This window comes from Phyllobates terribilis, unplaced genomic scaffold (assembly GCF_046119375.1).
Source record: "Phyllobates terribilis strain yellow unplaced genomic scaffold, ASM4611937v1 Scaffold_10__3_contigs__length_209671492, whole genome shotgun sequence".
Lineage (NCBI taxonomy): Eukaryota > Metazoa > Chordata > Amphibia > Anura > Dendrobatidae > Phyllobates > Phyllobates terribilis.
In genome coordinates this window covers 98,520,530-98,538,428 of record NW_027362770.1, presented here as the reverse complement: position 1 = coordinate 98,538,428, position 17,899 = coordinate 98,520,530, and the positions used below count along the sequence as shown (strand labels likewise).

Below are 17,899 nucleotides of genomic sequence, written 5' to 3'. Positions count from 1 at the left end.
ATAAATAACATTCTTGTAAACATTCCTGTCTCTGGTTCCTCCGGTCACGGTGCAACTTGTGACCGGGTAAAGTGCGACAGTTTCTTGAAGAAAAATGGTTTTCCCATAAAACCAGTAGGGGGCGCTTTAGGAAGCGCAACTATATACAAAGGGGATATGGCCGCTCTCAGTCCTCGGCCAGGTATTAGGAACTAGGGACACACGGGCATCAGTTCACACTTTGTCCCAACGGGGAACATATTTTAAATAAATAACAGTTCTTGGTACCCCGACGGGCAACTTTATACAGTCTCTCTCTACCGTACTTCAACGACGGCGTCCTCCTGCTCTTTCTTGTTGGTTGGTTTCAGTTTCAGACCCGTCCGGGCCCTCTTGCTCCTCCTCACACCGCAGCTCCTCCTCCGTCAGGCGATGCACATGGAGGGCGTAGGGTCCTTTGGCACACTTGTGCCGGGTGAAGGTGACCTCGTCCCCTACATACAGGTCACGACCTCTGTGTCCCTCCGGCAGATGGCTTTCTACGTCTCTGCGGGTCACAAAGACGTCGCCGGGGGTATGATGGTCTCTAATGAAGCCCCACCCATGCTGCATGTTGAATTTTATCACAGTCCCGGTGGAAGGGGGACCATGAGCTGCACGGGGATTCCTCCTGGTCCGGCTCTTCTGCTCCGCGCTCCTTATCTGTGCTTGCTGTTCCCGGACCCGCCTCTCTCTCCGCTCCCTCTCGAAGACTTCGAGCTGCTGCCGGCAGCACTCTGCACGCTCCGCTGCGGCCGCCCGAGTCTCCTGAGTGAACCCCATGAGGTCTTCTCCGGTGGGGTCCCACTCAAACTGTGCCTCCTCCAGCGGGGGTGAGGTCCTCTTTACAGGCTTCGGAGCCGGAATCAGGGGCTCGCACATGGGCCTTGCTCTCTGGAGTTCCAGCTGAATGTACTCCTGGGGCCATACAAAGGGCTGCCCATCCGGGCACGTATGCTGGGCAAATAGATTTTCACCCAGGTGCGGCACTCTAGATGTTGAGGGCACGTTGATGGTAGCGGCGCCCGGGTTGACCAGGCCTTGCGACCAGGCTTGGGGCACCCTAAAGGCAAAGGGCACCGTAAGAACGGCGGCGCCCTGGGTTACTCGGCCCTGCGACCAGGCCGGTGGCTCCGCGGAGGTAGGGGGCGCTGTTGGAATTGCGGCGCCCGGGGGTACTAGGCCTTGCGACCAGGCTGATGGTATTTCCTGCTTGGCCACGCTCGAGGTCGAGGCGTGTGACGTCACAGGGGTCGCGGCCGCGGTTTCCGGTTGAGGCCTAGTCGGCGGCGGTGACGATGCAGCGACGGGCACGGCAGGGGGAACTTCGGGCTCTGCGACGGGGAGCTGGGGCAGGCACGCGGTTTCCCGGCTTGGGGTAGAGACGTCCCCTTTACCTGCCTCCGTCCGTTCAGCTCCCTTCTCGGCGCCGTCTCCGGCCTTCAGTCCTCCTGCACCATCCTCAGAGGCGGTCTGTCTCCTCGTCTCGGGTGGCGTGCTCCGCTGTCGGGTTTCGGTCTGCTGGGCCATCTCACGGCTCCACTCCGTCAGCGTGTCTTGCTGCACCTGAGCCATCCTCCGTGCGAGACCCTCCAGCGCGGTCTGTGCACACTCCCGGTCTCGGGGGAGCTGTGCTAGGATCTCCACTAAGCCTAGTGGGGTTGTTGCTTGCAGCAGGCTCCTGACCACTGGGTCGGTGCTGCCTGTCTCTCCCTCCATCTCCGGGTACGACTTCTCCGGAGTCCTCTCCAGACCTCTTGTCTCCGGGTGCGCTCTCTCCAGACTCCTCCAGGCTGCACCCATCTTCGTTCTTTTCTTCTGTCTCCGCCCACATTGAGGGTGGTCCCGGGGCAACTTTGTGATTGTCAGTTCCAGGGGCAGTTCTCTTACGCTGATGGACACTTCCAGCATCACAGTCTCTGTTGGTGGGCGCGGTTTCCGCTTTTGGCGCCATTCTTCGACCTGGCCCACGATGGGAGGTGGCCTTTTGCCACCCTCTGGCACGCCCATAATGGCGTCCGGTTTTCCAAGGCGGGAAATCTTTGGAAATGGCGGGAAAAAGCTGCAAATGGCGGACAACCGGCGGGAAACGACCTGTGATGGGGTCCGTTGGCGGGGACCCTCCGGAACCGGCGGGAGACTTCTTTTTAAGGTAACGGTGAACTTTTCTTCAGGCACGCAGTACCCGGTTGTTGCGGGCACGTAATCCTGCCGACTACGCCAAAGTTGATGCGCCCCCTGGGCCAGTGTTGTTTGGGGGATACCCGGAGCCGGATCAGATGGGGGTTGTAGTCTCCGAGTGGCGGTGACCCGGTCCGTGCCCAGGGTGTCAAGCTCAGTGTGTGGCAGTCCTTATAGATGTTACTAGATGTTCTTTTATGTCGACTACGCCACCCATTGAATTGCGGTCAATACGGCCGCCGCTGCAGCAGGGTCCACTGAGGCTGGTGATGTGTGTGCAGCTCAGGTAGTATAACCCCCAACGGGAGGGGTATAGCCTCAGGGGGTCAGGTGTAGAGGATGGTGGTTGTGGAGGTGCAGTGAGGATGGTAATGAGACTCAGAGTCGGGCTGTGCAGTTCAGGGTCTTTACTTACTGCTGTTATGCTGGTCACTCCGGCCTTGAGTGACCGCCCGAGCCGTGCTGCGTCCACCAGGTCCTGGACTCGGCCAACTCCCAAGTAATTCTGGAGCGTGATCCTGAGCTCCCTTTCTGACGTTCCTTCTCTCTGACCTTCCCCACCAGGGATCCACCTAAGTCCGGCTCCCTCGGGCCTCTTGTTGGTAAACCCTTGTCTCTGGGTTCCCTGACCCTATTCTTGGTCTGCCTTCCGGGTGGATTTAGTGGGTGGTCGTGGCAGATCCTGCCCACGACCTCCGGTCTCTGGCTAAGGATTAGGGCCCTCCACCAGCTTGGGATCCGGTACCCTTATGCCAACTCTTCACCCGCTGATCTAATCTTGGGTTCTTGGAGTTCTCTCTTCTCCCCCTCTGGGTCCTTCTTTCTCCTCTCTCTCTCTGGGCCTTGGAGCTGCTCTTCTCCTCTGCTCTCTTCCTCTGACTCACTCTACAAAAGACTGACAGACTGACTGACTGACTGACTGACTGACCCTGATCTAAGATGGTTCCCACCTTATATACTCCCTCTATGTGTGAGCTCAGGTGACCAGCACCCAATGAGCTCCTAGCATTACCCAGACTGCTCCCCCTATCTGCCCCTACACTACTGGGATGTTCCACCCCCCTCCCACTCCAGCCAGGGACAGACACTGTCGTACCTGCACATTTCTCTAGTGGGAGTACCATTGGTCTGTCCCCCGGAAATGGGATGTGTGTAGTGCATGCAGCCTACTGAGCTCAGTTCCACACTCCATCCTTACCCGGGAGTGGAATACCACACCTCTGGCTTGAGGTGTAATACCCCTGTAGCAGCCGAATCCTCAGGGTGCTACACATGTCACAGGGCCCTGTGACAGGCCCTGTGATGTGCCCTGATCTGCCTCCCCTCCCGCGCATGAGCAAAGCGCCATTCCTATGGAGAGTGCTTTGTTTTCCTCCAGGCCCCGTTTGGCTGCGTACTGCGCCGCAGCCTTGTATTACGCCAGCGATGGCGAGTCACTGAGACTTCCGCTCTGCTGGCAGTACGCAGCCAAACGGGGCCGGAGGGAAACAAAGCGCTCTCCATGGGAGCGGCGCTTTGTGCATGCGCGGGAGGGGAGGTAGAGCAGGGTACGTCACAGGGCCAGTCACAGGGCCCTGTGATGTACACGGGAGGGGGGTATATGGTAATTTAGCACAGAGGTGGCGATTTAGGGGAATTGTAAGCAGATAGGAGGGGTTTGCTTAGAGTCCCCTGGACGCCAAGCCTCTGGAAAATAGACTTTATAAAACCAGATTTCTCTGCAATCAGACCTCTGCTATGGGCCATAAGGTAAGTATGGATTCACTTTTCTATACCCTGTATGGCCATAGTAGAGGTCTGATATCTCCCAGGGGATGACACATTCCCTTTAATAGAGTAATCTGCTTTTTTCTTCTTTCTGGACTGGACACCTATTCTCAATTCATGGATAAAATCTGGCTTCATTGAAGACAGATTTCACATTTCTGAAGGGAAAGGGATTTTCACATTTATGAGAGATGAGATGACAGGAGAAGTAGGAGCTAGAGGAAGACAGACATTGTATTGCATGTTCATCAGACATACTTTACAACTAAATCAATAAACAATTGTGGGTTTTTTTTAAATCCAGTATATTGTACCAGAGATATGGGCTTTTTTTCTTAGTGCAAATATTTATGGTCTTTTCTAAGGGGACGTACTCACAGGATAATAATACAGAGCAGCCTAAAGACAAGCCCTCCAAAAATTCTGTGAGCAATGCCCCTTGTTAAAGACCATAAAAATTAGAACTAACAAAATGACCTCTATCTGTAGAAACACATGGCAGAATTGAAAAACAAAATGAAAAAAAAATTAAACATATTACTCATTGAAGAAGTAGTAGTAAAACACAAGAAAAAACTTGCCACTTCTGACCTGTGACAGGTCCTCTGTCAAGCTTGTGATTGCACAGGAGGTGCAGCGCTACATATTAAGCAGGCCACATCCATACATGTTACGTTCTGTATCTGAATGAATAGGGTGCTATATTGCCACTGGCTACACTATTTTGTAGCTGCACATACAAAGTTAAGGAGAAGCCTCTAAGCCTAAATATCAAAATTGTGAATGCTTCTGATTTTTTTTATCTGAAGAGATAGGAGATGAGCGAATCTGCCCAGATTTGAATTCAGCAAATCATTTGATTTTAACAGGGAAATTTTATTCACAACAAAATTGTTTGATGCAAATTGAATTTTCCCTATTATTCACTTGGTTCTCTCCAGACCCTGGAGCATAATAAACATTGGATGTAAAAACAAAATTAATATTCACCTCATCGCTCCCCTGTTACATTGTTAATGCAACCCGCAATATAGTCATCGGCACCTATTCTTGTCGCCTTCCCATCATGTGTATACCTCATTAGCTTGCTTCATTCTCTCTAGGCCTCTTACGTCACTGTGTGCTGTGCCATCGTGGAGCAAATTGTGATGCCATGACGCTACGATATACATCACTTGAGGGATAGTGAGCACAAAAGCGGCATACTCTGTGCTAGCAGCTATGATGGAGAGTGAAGCAGGCCAAAGAGGATGCATGTGATGGGAGAAGACAAAATAAAATGAGCAGAGGACCGGATGGCGGGCTGTAAGTGTTTAGGTGAGTATACAATTTTTTGTGGCCACTTCATAGGCCCTATTTGGCTCAGTAACATGGTGGCAAAGTGTCCACCGTTATATTGAATTTGCAGTAAATTTCTAAATATTCGGATCCGAGAGAATCCAGATTTTTGTAAAATTTGAGAAGAATTCAATTCAACTCAAACAAATTTGTCCTGCTCAAAAAATACCTATATTTAACATTGATGAGTTGAAGGGCGGAGATTAAAGTTACTTCATGCAAGCAACTAACATATTTTTTAATTAATTTACATTACACCTAATTAGAGATGAGTGGCTCAGGCAAATTTCCAATTCGCCTGTTCACATGGACTTTACTGGGAAGTCAATTTTTGGTGAAGTTTTTCTTTACGAATTGAATGTCCCTAATGCTCTGGAGTCTCTCCAAACCCCAGGGTAGAATAAATTTGATTTGTAAAAATTAAAAAAAATTCTTATACTCAGCTTCTGATCACCTCTTCAGCCCTTCCACTTGTCACCATAACCCGTCTGGTCTCCACTTCTTCTCTTCCTCAACGTTCGACCTGAAATCCCTCGGCCTCTCTCAGCAAGTTGGAACTTCTGGCTCTGATGAAACCTAAGAGGGTTCTGCAGAAGCATGCAAAATGTCATGATGTCATGTTGTCATGATGTCACGTATCCTGTGATGTCAGCACAAGTGGAGGCGATCAAAAGATGCGACTAAAACCAGACAGGCGAGGAGCGGACGGGCCAGAGAGGTGAGTGTTATGGTGAGCATAAGAATTTTTTTTATTTTTTTAACCTTTTGATGGCCTTTTATGGTTCAGAAAAATGGAAGCCACCGACTGAATCCGCACAGAAACGATTTAAAAAAATACGCATTTTGACGAATGCAGATTTTTGTAAAATTCGAGTAGAATTCAATGCCACTTGAATTTATTTGCTCACCTTTACATATAATTATTTTAGTACAATTTATATTGCCCACAAATTGAACTTTTGGTTGTCCATCACTAATGGGCAAATAAAACTAGTTACTCCAGAAACATCAACCATCAGACTTGTGTGTATATCTTTATATGAACTTATCCCCTCTGCCAACCTCTTTATCTGGACTAAAGTATCTATCTACTAGATGGGATGAATATACAAGCTTGTCAAGATTAGGACTTCAAAACTTCTGTATTTCTTACCTCGCTTTCTGCCCTCAATGTACAGGCATCCTCTGGCATCTGTCCTGGAAAAAGGACTTCATCTGCTGAATAATAGGTCCATGGTTGGTGTGGAGCAGTATTGTAGTCTGACTGAGCATTAACGTACATTGGAGTGAAATTATAATCTCTTTTCTTGCTTTCTGTCCAAGTCCAATCATTACTTACACAATCTTCAGTTTTAATTACTTTACTTATGATTCTGAAAGTTTTTACATATTTGACCCCAATGTATGATACAACAGCGAGCAAAAAGATACTTGAGATAAAAGAAATAGCAATGATCAGATGGCCATTAAAGTCCACAATGATCATTTTATCCTTGCCTAATAATGCAATATTGTCCAATTCTTCTTCCCTAGATTGCAATAGAGTGATAGTTACCACTGTCATTGTGGATTTTGGGGGTTCTCCATGATCTTTAATCATAATGAATATATTTTGTAAATCTTCATCAGTTTCTTCAATGACTCTTGATACAATTATATCCCCTGTATACAGCTCCACCCTAAATAGTGAAGCATTAGTGAAGGATATCATTTCATACCTGAGCCAGGCATTATAGCCAGAATCTAGATCAAATGCTTTGACTTTGGTGATGACATGTCCTACTTGGGTTGATCTCCAGACTTCACCGGTAAATAGTGATGGTAGTATTTGGGGTGAATTATCATTTTTGTCCTGAACAAACACAGTGAGGCTAGCCGTGGTGCTTAAAGATGGTGATCCATGATCTTTGGCTTCAATTACTATACAGAACATTTGTATTTTTTCATAATCAATCGAGTTTACCAAAAATATTTTGCCAGAATCAGAATGAATTGCGATAAAGCTAGACAACTTGACATGTCCAATGCTACTCGGCATAAGAAAATAAGAAAGCTGAGCATTTTCATTACTGTCCTTATCTAGAGCTGAAACTTGAAAAATCAAAGTTTCAGGAAGGGTGTTTTCAGGGACTGAAATCCTAAATGAGGGATTTAGAAATATGGGGGGGTTGTCATTGACATCCAACACAGTAAATGTTATTAAAGTAGCTGAAGATAAGGAAGGGAATCCAGAGTCAGTAGCTGAAATAAGAACATTATATTCTTCTGTAGATTCTCTATCAAGGCTATGTTTGAGGACCAATGAATAGTAATTTAAGAACTTAGATTTCAATGTAAATGGAAGGTGGTCAGGTATTTCACAAGACACCTTGCTATTGTTTCCAGAATCCTTATCGGTGACAGTAAGAAGGGCTATTACAAAGCCAGGTTTTGCATCCTCTTTAATACTTGATAAAGATGTCACCTTAATTTCTGGAGAATTGTCGTTGACATCAGTTATCTCCACAATGACCTTACAGTGTCCTGTCAGGGGTAGCTGACCATGATCTCTAGCCTGAACTCTGAACTCATAAAATGTTGTTTCTTCATAGTCAATATTAGCTTTGAGACTAATCTCGCCACTTTCCTTGTCTATATCAAACATCTTCTGCACGTTTATCGGCACAATGCTGCTAAATGAGTATTCAATATCACTATTCTTGCCTTCATCGATATCGGTGGCATTGACTGTCATGAGTACATTTCCGACTGTATAACTTTCAGGTATGGTTAACCTGTAGAGAGAGTCCGAAAAGACGGGTGGATTATCATTAGCGTCTTGCACTAGAATCTTAATCTGAGCTGTTCCAGTCAGTTTTGGCTTGCCACAGTCAGAAGCAGTAAGTGTTAATACGTAGATCGCTTGTTGCTCTCGATCTAATGCAATTTTTAATACCAGTGTTAATGATTTCATTTTGTAATCACTTACATGGACATCTATATCAATCAAGTCATTTGGGCTCATAAAGTATGAGCAAACTGAGTTGGAGCTGGCATCCGGATCAAAAGCTCCTTCTAATGGGAAACGACTGCCAGAATCAGTTGACTCCGCAATTGCCAAAACAATCTCATTTTCTTTGAAACACGGAGCATTATCATTAATATCTAGGATGTTTATTTCTATGTGATAAAGTACTAATGGCACATCCATTACAAGTCCCAGTCTTATCACACAATGGGCACTGCTGCCACACAGCTCTTCACGATCAATCGTATTTGTAATATGCAGAGTGCCAGTGATGGAGTTAATGTCACAATACTGAATTTTGGTATCATAAATCATGTGGAACTTACGATTGAAGAGAAGTTTGGGGTCCATTTGTAAATCTTGTGCTAAATTCCCAATTATGGTTCCTTTTTCTAGTTCTTCCATAATTGCATAACTGATTTGTCCATTTGTAGCGTCAATCAAATAGATCAACAGGTGAATCCACCTCCACCAATGCAAAATCCTGAGCTTCCGTGCTAATCCCATAATGACTCACAGCAAGAAGTAAGTGTAGACAGGGTTGTAGCAGTATATAATATCATTTCAGGTAACAATAGTTATTCTTGAGTTATGAAGAAAGGACATGACAGAAAATATATGTGCATCATTTATTCACCTCACCCTCACACTATGACAGGCTAATACATACTGACATCTTGTGGCATCAGTAAGAATTTATAAACTCATAGTGCTTAAAGGGCTAGTACCGAAGAAGTGGATTATTGGTACAAAGAAAAACGACACAATTGTCCAATATAATTTCTGTATTAATTCTTCATGCTCTCTGTTTGCTGTCATTGGATAAAGAAACTTCATTGTTTATTTTTTGTGGATACAATCTATTCTGACCATGTGATGATCACACGGGTACAAGGCTCATGAGCAGACAATACCATAATGAGCTTCGCCCATGTATGATCATCATATGGCCAGAATAGATTCCACTAAAAATGCACAATGAAAGTTGTTATCCAATGAGAGCAAGAAGAGATTTTGGAATCATAGGAAATGATTTGAAGTATGTTAGAAAAGTGGATAACTTTCCTTCAGCAAAAAAAACATTTATTGGTTAAAATGAGGATACCAATTTAACCCCTTATTGACCACGAATACGTCTTTTTATTGACCTGAGATATAAGTGAATAGCATCCCCAGACAGATGACAGTCCTGTAGCTGTCAGCTGTACGATATAGCTGACAACTTGCTGCATCAGTGACGATCAGTGTTGACACCGACCATGGCCGTTTAACCCTTTAGATGCTGTTGTCAATAGTGACTACAGCATTTAAATGGTTAATAGAGTGTGGGAGCTCCCTCTTTAACCCCATTGGCACCCTGAGATTATGAGTGTGTGGTCTTAATGTTTACCATGGCAACTCAAGGCCAAATAACTGCCTTAGTGTCTGCCGGCTATAGTGGCCTGTTCAGACGTTAGCAACATTTAGGTAGTAAAAATAAAATTTTTTCATTCCTGTTATGCCACTTTGCATTAATTCCTGAAATGTACCTGAAGGGTTAAAAAACTACCTGACACCAGTTTTTAATATGTTGACTAATGCAGTTTTTAAAATGATATCACTTTTGGGGTTTTTCCAATATATAGGACCCCCATAGTCACTTCAAAACTGAATAGGTTCCCAAAAAAAATGTTGGAAATTTATTATGGAGGCCACTGTGCTCTTAGGAGCCTTGAGGAATGCAGAAATTGTTTTGTAACCTTGGCCAGATCTGTGCCTTGCCACAATTCTGTCTCTGAACTCCTTGGGCAGTTCCTTTGAGCTCATGATTCTCATTTGGTCTGACATGCACTGTGAGCGGTGCAGTCTTATATAGACAGGTGTGTGACTTTCCAAATCAAGTCCTATCAGTTTAATTAAACACAGCTGGACTCCAATGAAGGAGTAAAACCATCTCAAGGAGGATCACAAGGAAATGGACAGCATGTGACTTAAATATGAGTGTCTGTGCAAAGGGTCTGAATACTTATGACCATGTGATATTTCAGTTTTTCTTTTTTAATAAATTTGTAAAAATTTCTACATTTCTGTTTTTTTCAGTCAAAATGGGGTGCAGAGTGTACTTTAATGAGAAAAAAAATGAACTTTTTAGAATTTACCAAATGGCTGCAATGAAACAAAGAGTGAAAAATGTAAAAGGGTCTGAATACTTTCCGTACCCACTGTAATGTGTATTCACACAGCTGAGCCGAGTTATGCATCATTACAAACACTTCCAGATCTCTTCTCACAAGGCTGTCAGCTCTCACCCTGCCACCACACTGTCTGCCATGAGATGAGATCTGGAAGGGTTAGCAATGATACATACTGTAACTCAGCTCTGCTGTATCTTCACACAATAACTGCTGAGATAAGTGAGGAGAAAAAGATGTGTTCTCTTTTCCCCACTGTGTTGCTGCCTGCCTGATTGGTCAAGTACACACCCTCACACAAGAGGTACAGCTTTGGAACAGGTGTTTGGTGGGGATGCTGAGTGTCGCACCCCCAGTGATCTGGTGTTGATGACTTATCTTAAGGATAGGCCATCAATATTAAAGTACTAGACAATCCATTGGAATAAAATATGCATGCAGAACATTGTGTGACGAGACAAAAGCTCAGGACCCTCAAAGACACTATGCACCCTGTACAACACAGCTCGGCATGCATTATGGTAATGGGGTCTTGGATTTTTCAGAGTGCAGGGTGCCGCTACATGCCATCAGTGGGGGGTGAGATCAGATAGATCTTGGCTCCAGAAAACTGATCTGATGCTAATGTCTACCCCATAATATATGTATGTTCAGCACTGATCACCCTCTCTGGGTATGTGAGCCTAAGTTTTATAAACTTACATTGTCCATAATGTTCTTCCTTTATCCATAAGTGTTTATATGCACCTCATCATCTGCATATTAGAGATGAGCGGTGTTCGACTAGAACTGTTCGCCAATCTCAAATTCGAGCTGTTTTGGGCGGTGTTCGAGTTGTTCGACGAACCCGAACGATTTGCAAAAAATTCGGCTGTTCGAGGTTATGTTCGATAACTGTTCGTACACCAAAAGCGTGTCCTGCATGGATTGTCTGCCACTCACTGTAATGCCACAGCCATGGTGGTTGTGGCATTACAGTGATTGCCCAAATCGATGGGAACAGTGCCAACAGTGAAACATGAAAAGCCGGCAATTCAGCAGCGGCATACACCTGTACCCGACAATTTAGAACCGAAAGAATAGAGCTTCACACATAGATTAGATAGATATAAACATGTCAGCCACATATATACGAAGTACAGTGAAAGTGCTGCTTACTGTACTTGTCATTTAGCGTAAAGGATTTATCAAAAAAAATAATAGTGTTTTCATGCACCGTCTCTTTAAAAAAGCCGGCCGGCAATTCAGCAGCGGTACCCGACAATTTAGAACAGAAAGATAGAGCATCACACATAGATTAGATAGATAGAAACATGTCAGCCACATATATATGAAGTACAGTGATAGTGTTGGTTACTGTACTTGTCATTTAGTATTAAAATAAAGGATTTATTATTAAAAAAATTGGCGTGGGGTTCCCCTTAATTTTAGGCTCTAGCGGAGGTTAAGCAGACGGCTGGGGCAGATGTTTGAAGCCTGGGAAGGGGGTAATACCCACGGAGCTTCCCAGGCTACTAATATCAGCCCCCAGCTGAATACCTAGCCTTTACTAGCTATTAAAATGGGGGACCCCCCAAAAAAAATGACGTGGGGTCCCCCCTAATTTAATAGCTAGCAAAGGCTAGGCAGACAGCTGGGGGCTGATATTAATAGCCCAGGAAGGGAGCCATGAATATTGGCCCCCTCCCAGGCTAGAAACACCAGCCGTCAGCCGCCCCAGAAATGGCGCATTCATAGGATGCGCCAATTCTGGCACTTAGCCTCGCTCTTCCACGCTGCCCTGGTGCGGTGGCAGGGGGTAATAGGGTTGGGGTTGATGTCAGCTTATAATGCCAGCTGACATCAAGCCCAGGTTAGTAATGGAGAGGCGTCTATAAGACACCCCCATTACTAACCCCATAGTCAAAGTTAAAAAAAACACAAACACCCAGAATAAAGTCCTTTAATTGAAATAAAGACACAGTCCTTTATTGTTCTAAATTAAACCATACTTACCGTCACGCCCATTCCAGCTGAAGCCAACGATCTCCTGCAATAAAAGAAAAATAATAAAGCAACCTCATCCTTACCTTTCCATGGTTCCCACGACAGCTTCAGCTCTGCTACATCGAGATGACAGGCTGGACCGCAGCAGAACGCTGCCATCCAGCCTCTCATCCCGCAGACACTGAGAAGCGCAGGCTTGCTTGCGCTGCTCAGCGTCTCTCTGTGACGACATCCAGATGAGCCGAGTTCATGTCCAATGAACTCGGCTCACCTCATGCACGTCACTGACAGCGTGGGAAAATTCTCAAGCTGAAGCGCTGAGTGCAGGAGAATTTTCCCACGCTGTCAGTGACGTGCATAAGGTGAGCTCATGTCCAATGAACTCAGCTCACCTCCTGCACGTCACTGACAGCGTGGGAGAATTCTCCTGCACTCAGCGCTTCAGTGTGAGAATTCTCCCACGCTGAAGCGCTGAGTGCAGGAGAATTTTCCCACGCTGTCAGTGACGTGCATGAGGTGAGCCGAGTTCATTGGACATTAACTCGGCTCATCTGGATGCCCTCACAGAGAGACACTGTGGAGCGCAAGCAAGCCTGCGCTTCTCAGTGTCTGCGGGATGACAGACTGGATGGCAGCGTTCTGCTGCGGTCCAGCCTGTCATCTCGATGTAGCAGAGCTGAAGCTGTCATGGGAACCATGGAAAGGTAAGGATGATGTTGCTTTATTATTTTTCTTTTATTTCAGGAGATCGTTGGCTTCAGCTGGAATGGGCGTGATGGTAAGTATGGTTTAATTTAGAACAATAAAGAATTGTGTGTTTATTTCAATTAAAGGACTTTTTTCTGGGTGTTGTGTTTTTTTTAAATACTTTACTAGAAATTCATGGTGGTCATGTCTAATATTGGCGTGACCCCATGAATTTCGGGCTTAGGGCCAGCTGATAATGCCAAGCTGGCCCTAACCCCTTTATTACCCAGTGAGCCACCGCATCAGGGCCCTGGATGAGTTGGGTACAGCGCCAGAAGATGGCGCTTCTATGAACGCGCCATTTTCCGGGGTGGCTGCGGACTGCAATTTGCAGCGGGGGTGGCCCAGAAAGCTTGGGCCTCCCTGCGCTGCGGATTCCAGCCCCCAGCTGCCTAGTTGTACCAGGCTCGACACAAAAACAGGGCGAAGCCCCACGTCAATTTTCTTTAAATTATTTCATGAAATAATTAAGAAAAAAAGGACTTCCCTATATTGTTGTGTCCGGCCAGGTACAAATAGGCAGCTGGTGGTTGGGGGCAGCCCGTTCCTGCCTGCTGTACCTGGCTGGACACAAATATAGTGCGAAGCCCCACGTCAATTTTTTTTAAATTATTTCATGAATTTCCTGAAATAATTTAAAAAAATTTAAGTGGGGCTTCGCACTATATTTGTGTCCAGCCAGGTACAGCAGGCAGGAACGGGCTGCCCCCATCCACCAGCTGCCTATTTGTACCTGGCCGGACACAACAATATAGGGAAGCCCTTTTTTTCTTAATTATTTCATGAATTTCATGAAATAATTAAAAAAAATTGAAGTGGGGCTTCGCACAATATTTGTGTCCAGCCAGGTACAGCAGGCAGGAACGGGCTGCCCCCAACCACCAGCTGCCTATTTGTACCTGGCCGGACACAACAATATAGGGAAGGCCTTTTTTTCTTAATTATTTCATGAATTTCATGAAATAATTAAAAAAAAAGTACGTGGGGCTTCGCCCTATTTTTGTGTCCAGCCAGGTACAACTAGGCAGCTGGGGGCTGGAATCTGCAGCGCAGGGAGGCCCAAGCTTTCTGGGCCCCCCCCCGCTACAAATTGCAGTCCGCAGCCACCCCGGAAAATGGCGCGTTCATAGAAGCGCCATCTTCTGGCGCTGTACCCAACTCATCCAGGGCCCTGGTGCGGTGGCTCACTGGGTAATAAAGGGGTTAGGGCCAGCTTGGTATTATCAGCTGGCCCCAAGCCCAAAATTCATGGGGTCACGCCAGTATTAGACATGACCGCCATGAATTTCTTGTAAAGTATTTAAAAAAAACACAACACCCAGAATAAAGTCCTTTAATTGAAATAAAGACACAATTCTTTATTGTTCTAAATTAAACCATACTTACCATCACACCCATTCCAGCTGAAGCCAACGATCTCCTGCAATAAAAGAAAAATAATAAACCAACCTCATCCTTACCTTTCCATGGTTCCCACGACAGCTTCAGCTCTGCTACATCGAGATGACTGGCTGGACCGCAGCAGAACGCTGCCATCCAGTCTGTCATCCCGCAGACACTGAGAAGCGCAGGCATGCTTGCGCTCCTCACTGTCTCGCTGTGACGGCATCCAGATGAGCCGAGGTCATGTCCAATGAACTCGGCTCACCTCATGCACGTCACTGACAGCGTGGGAAAATTCTCACGCTGAAGTGCTGAGTGCAGGAGAATTCTCCCACGCTGTCAGTGATGTGCATGAGGTGAGCTCATGTCCAATGAACTCAGCTCACCTCCTGCACGTCACTGACAGCGTGGGAAAATTCTCCTGCAATCAGCGCTTCAGCGTGAGAATTTTCCCACGCTGTCAGTGACGTGAATGAGGTGAGCCGAGTTCATTGGACATGAACTCGGCTCATCTGGATGTCGTCACAGAGAGACGCTGAGCAGCGCAAGCAAGCCTGCGCTTCTCAGTGTCTGCGGGATGACAGGCTGGATGGCAGCGTTCTGCTGCGGTCCAGCCTGTCATCTCGATGTAGCAGAGCTGAAGCTGTCGTGGGAACCATGGAAAGGTAAGGATGAGGTTGCTTTATTATTTTTCTTTTATTGCAGGAGATCGTTGGCTTCAGCTGGAATGGGCGTGACGGTAAGTATGGTTTAATTTAGAACAATAAAGAATTGTGTCTTTATTTCAATTAAAGGACTTTATTCTGGGTGTTTGTGTTTTTTTTAACTTTGACTATGGGGTTAGTAATGGGGGTGTCTTATAGACGCCTCTCCATTACTAACCTGGGCTTGATGTCAGCTGGCATTATAAGCTGACATCAACCCCAACCCTATTACCCCCTGCCACCGCACCAGGGCAGCGTGGAAGAGCGAGGCTAAGTGCCAGAATTGGCGCATCCTATGAATGCGCCATTTCTGGGGCGGCTGACGGCTGGTGTTTCTAGCCTGGGAGGGGGCCAATATTCATGGCTCCCTTCCTGGGCTATTAATATCAGCCCCCAGCTGTCTGCCTAGCCTTTGCTAGCTATTAAATTAGGGGGGACCCCACGTCATTTTTTTTGGGGGGTCCCCCATTTTAATAGCTAGTAAAGGCTATGTATTCAGCTGGGGGCTGATATTAGTAGCCTGGGAAGCTCCGTGGGTATTACCCCCTTCCCAGGCTTCAAACATCTGCCCCAGCCGTCTGCTTAACCTCCGCTAGAGCCTAAAATTAAGGGGAACCCCACGCCAATTTTTTTAATAATAAATCCTTTATTTTAATACTAAATGACAAGTACAGTAACCAACACTATCACTGTACTTCATATATATGTGACTGACATGTTTCTATCTATCTAATCTATGTGTGATGCTCTATCTTTCTGTTCTAAATTGTCGGGTACCGCTGCTGAATTGCCGGCCGGCTTTTTTAAAGAGACAGTGCATGAAAACACTATTATTTTTTTAAATAAATCCTTTACACTAAATGACAAGTACAGTAAGCAACACTATCACTGTACTTATTATATATGTGACTGACATGTTTCTATCTATCTAATCTATGTGTGAAGCTCTATTCTTTCTGTTCTAAATTGTCGGGTACAGATGCTGAATTGCCGGCCGGCTTTTTTAAAGAGACGGTGCATGAAAACACTAATATTTTTTTTAATAAATCCTTTACACTAAATGACAAGTGCAGTAACCAACACTGTCACTGTGCTTCTTATATGTGTGACTGACATGTTTCTATCTATCTAATCTATGTGTGATGCTCTATTCCTTCTTGTCTAAATTGTCGGGTACCGGTGTATGCCGCTGCTGAATTTGCCGGCCGGCTTTTTTAAAGAGAGTGTCTTCTGAGCAGTTTGTCAGCTTTTGGACACCTTTGCAGGTGTTTTCTATGTGTTTCTATGTGTTTTTGTTTGCCTGCCATTGGTTTTAACGGTGTTCGACGGTGTTCTAAGGTGTTCGACGAACAGTTCGACGAACAGTTCCTCGAACATCCCGGTGTTCGACGAACCGAACCGAACCCGAACACTACGGGGGTGGCTCAACACTACTGCATATGTATATATGAGTGAGCTACAGGTAACATGCAGCCAAGTCTCTAGGCATATAATAAGGCTAGTTTAATTAATAATAAAAGGCTTTCAAAATATGCATCAGACTAAAGGTATTTTTATGAGCCACAAATAAAAAACATTTGTGATGGAATCCTGATAAAGATGCACTCGTGATTCAGCGACTACATTCTTATAATGGAGCTGATCGTTCTCACAGGTATTTCCTACATATCGGCTTAGTGATGAATATGTGTTTAGGGTCCACGCTTATTGCTGGTCATGTAGGGTCTATGTGGATAGTAGATGTCTCTCATTATGTTACAGTGTCACTTGTAGGTCGCCATCATTGTGTTTCTTTTTTGAATATCTGTTGCGAACATACTGAAGCTCTAAGTAGTTCTTCCCTGACTGTCTTGTCTGCATCTACTGAATAGCACGTATGCAGTGGCAGACACAGACAGAAAAAGGTCCCTGTGCAAGAACACTATATGGGCCCTTTCCAGTCCAGAAGTTCTCCTATGACAGAAGTTCATTGCTGCTTTGGAGGTGGAGTTGGGCCCCCTTATCTCTTGGACCCCTAAACAGCTGCACATGTTGCACCAATGATATGTCCGCCCCTGCATGTATGTAATTATGGACTATTCATCACTAACTCTATGGGGGAATTTATATTTAGGTATGATGATATTTCTGCACTAACCACTTTGTAGGAACATGGCCAAAGTCTCTGTAGCCATGACCTAATTGACAACTGGCTGTCATCATTTCTCCTCTTAACAGATTCAATCATTGAACTCTGTGAATAGTGACACAGGCTTTTGACACAGGAATGAAAACACCCAGTTGTCAATTTATTAATGCTGCTCTTATAAGATCTTGTCACAATTAGTTTTTTGCTGCAGTTGCGACAAAAACACACTGTCTTGCCACAATTTTCAAAAATTGCAACAAAAAACACTGAAATGTGTGAACGCAGCTTAAAAAGGTTGCTCACTTCTGCATCAATGACACGTGAACTATAGACAAGTCTTATTCTAAGAATCCAAGGGGTAACATTTCTCCTTGCTGAGAGTGACATGTTAAGCATGTCAAGGTGAGGAGACTTTTAAGGCACAATGCTCCTTTGGGAAATATGAAAATTGTCTCTTCAGAGAGGAAGA

The 17,899-nt window shown here is 45.5% G+C and overlaps 1 protein-coding gene across 19 annotated transcripts in view; it reads right to left on the bottom strand.

Moving 5' to 3' along the window:
• LOC141164433 (protocadherin alpha-C2-like) overlaps nt 1–17,899 on the bottom strand; it is a 608,374-nt gene that overhangs the window by 233,750 nt on the left and 356,725 nt on the right. Inside the window, exon 1 of one of the 19 annotated variants that reach the window (XM_073649655.1) lies at nt 6,458–8,833. The exons of the other annotated variants lie outside the window; for them this stretch is intronic. Within the exon in view, the coding sequence (XP_073505756.1) occupies nt 6,458–8,818 (2,361 nt within the window). The 5' untranslated portion in view covers nt 8,819–8,833. Of the gene's footprint in view, nt 1–6,457; nt 8,834–17,899 lie in introns of those variants that run through there. 19 annotated transcript variants of the gene reach the window in all.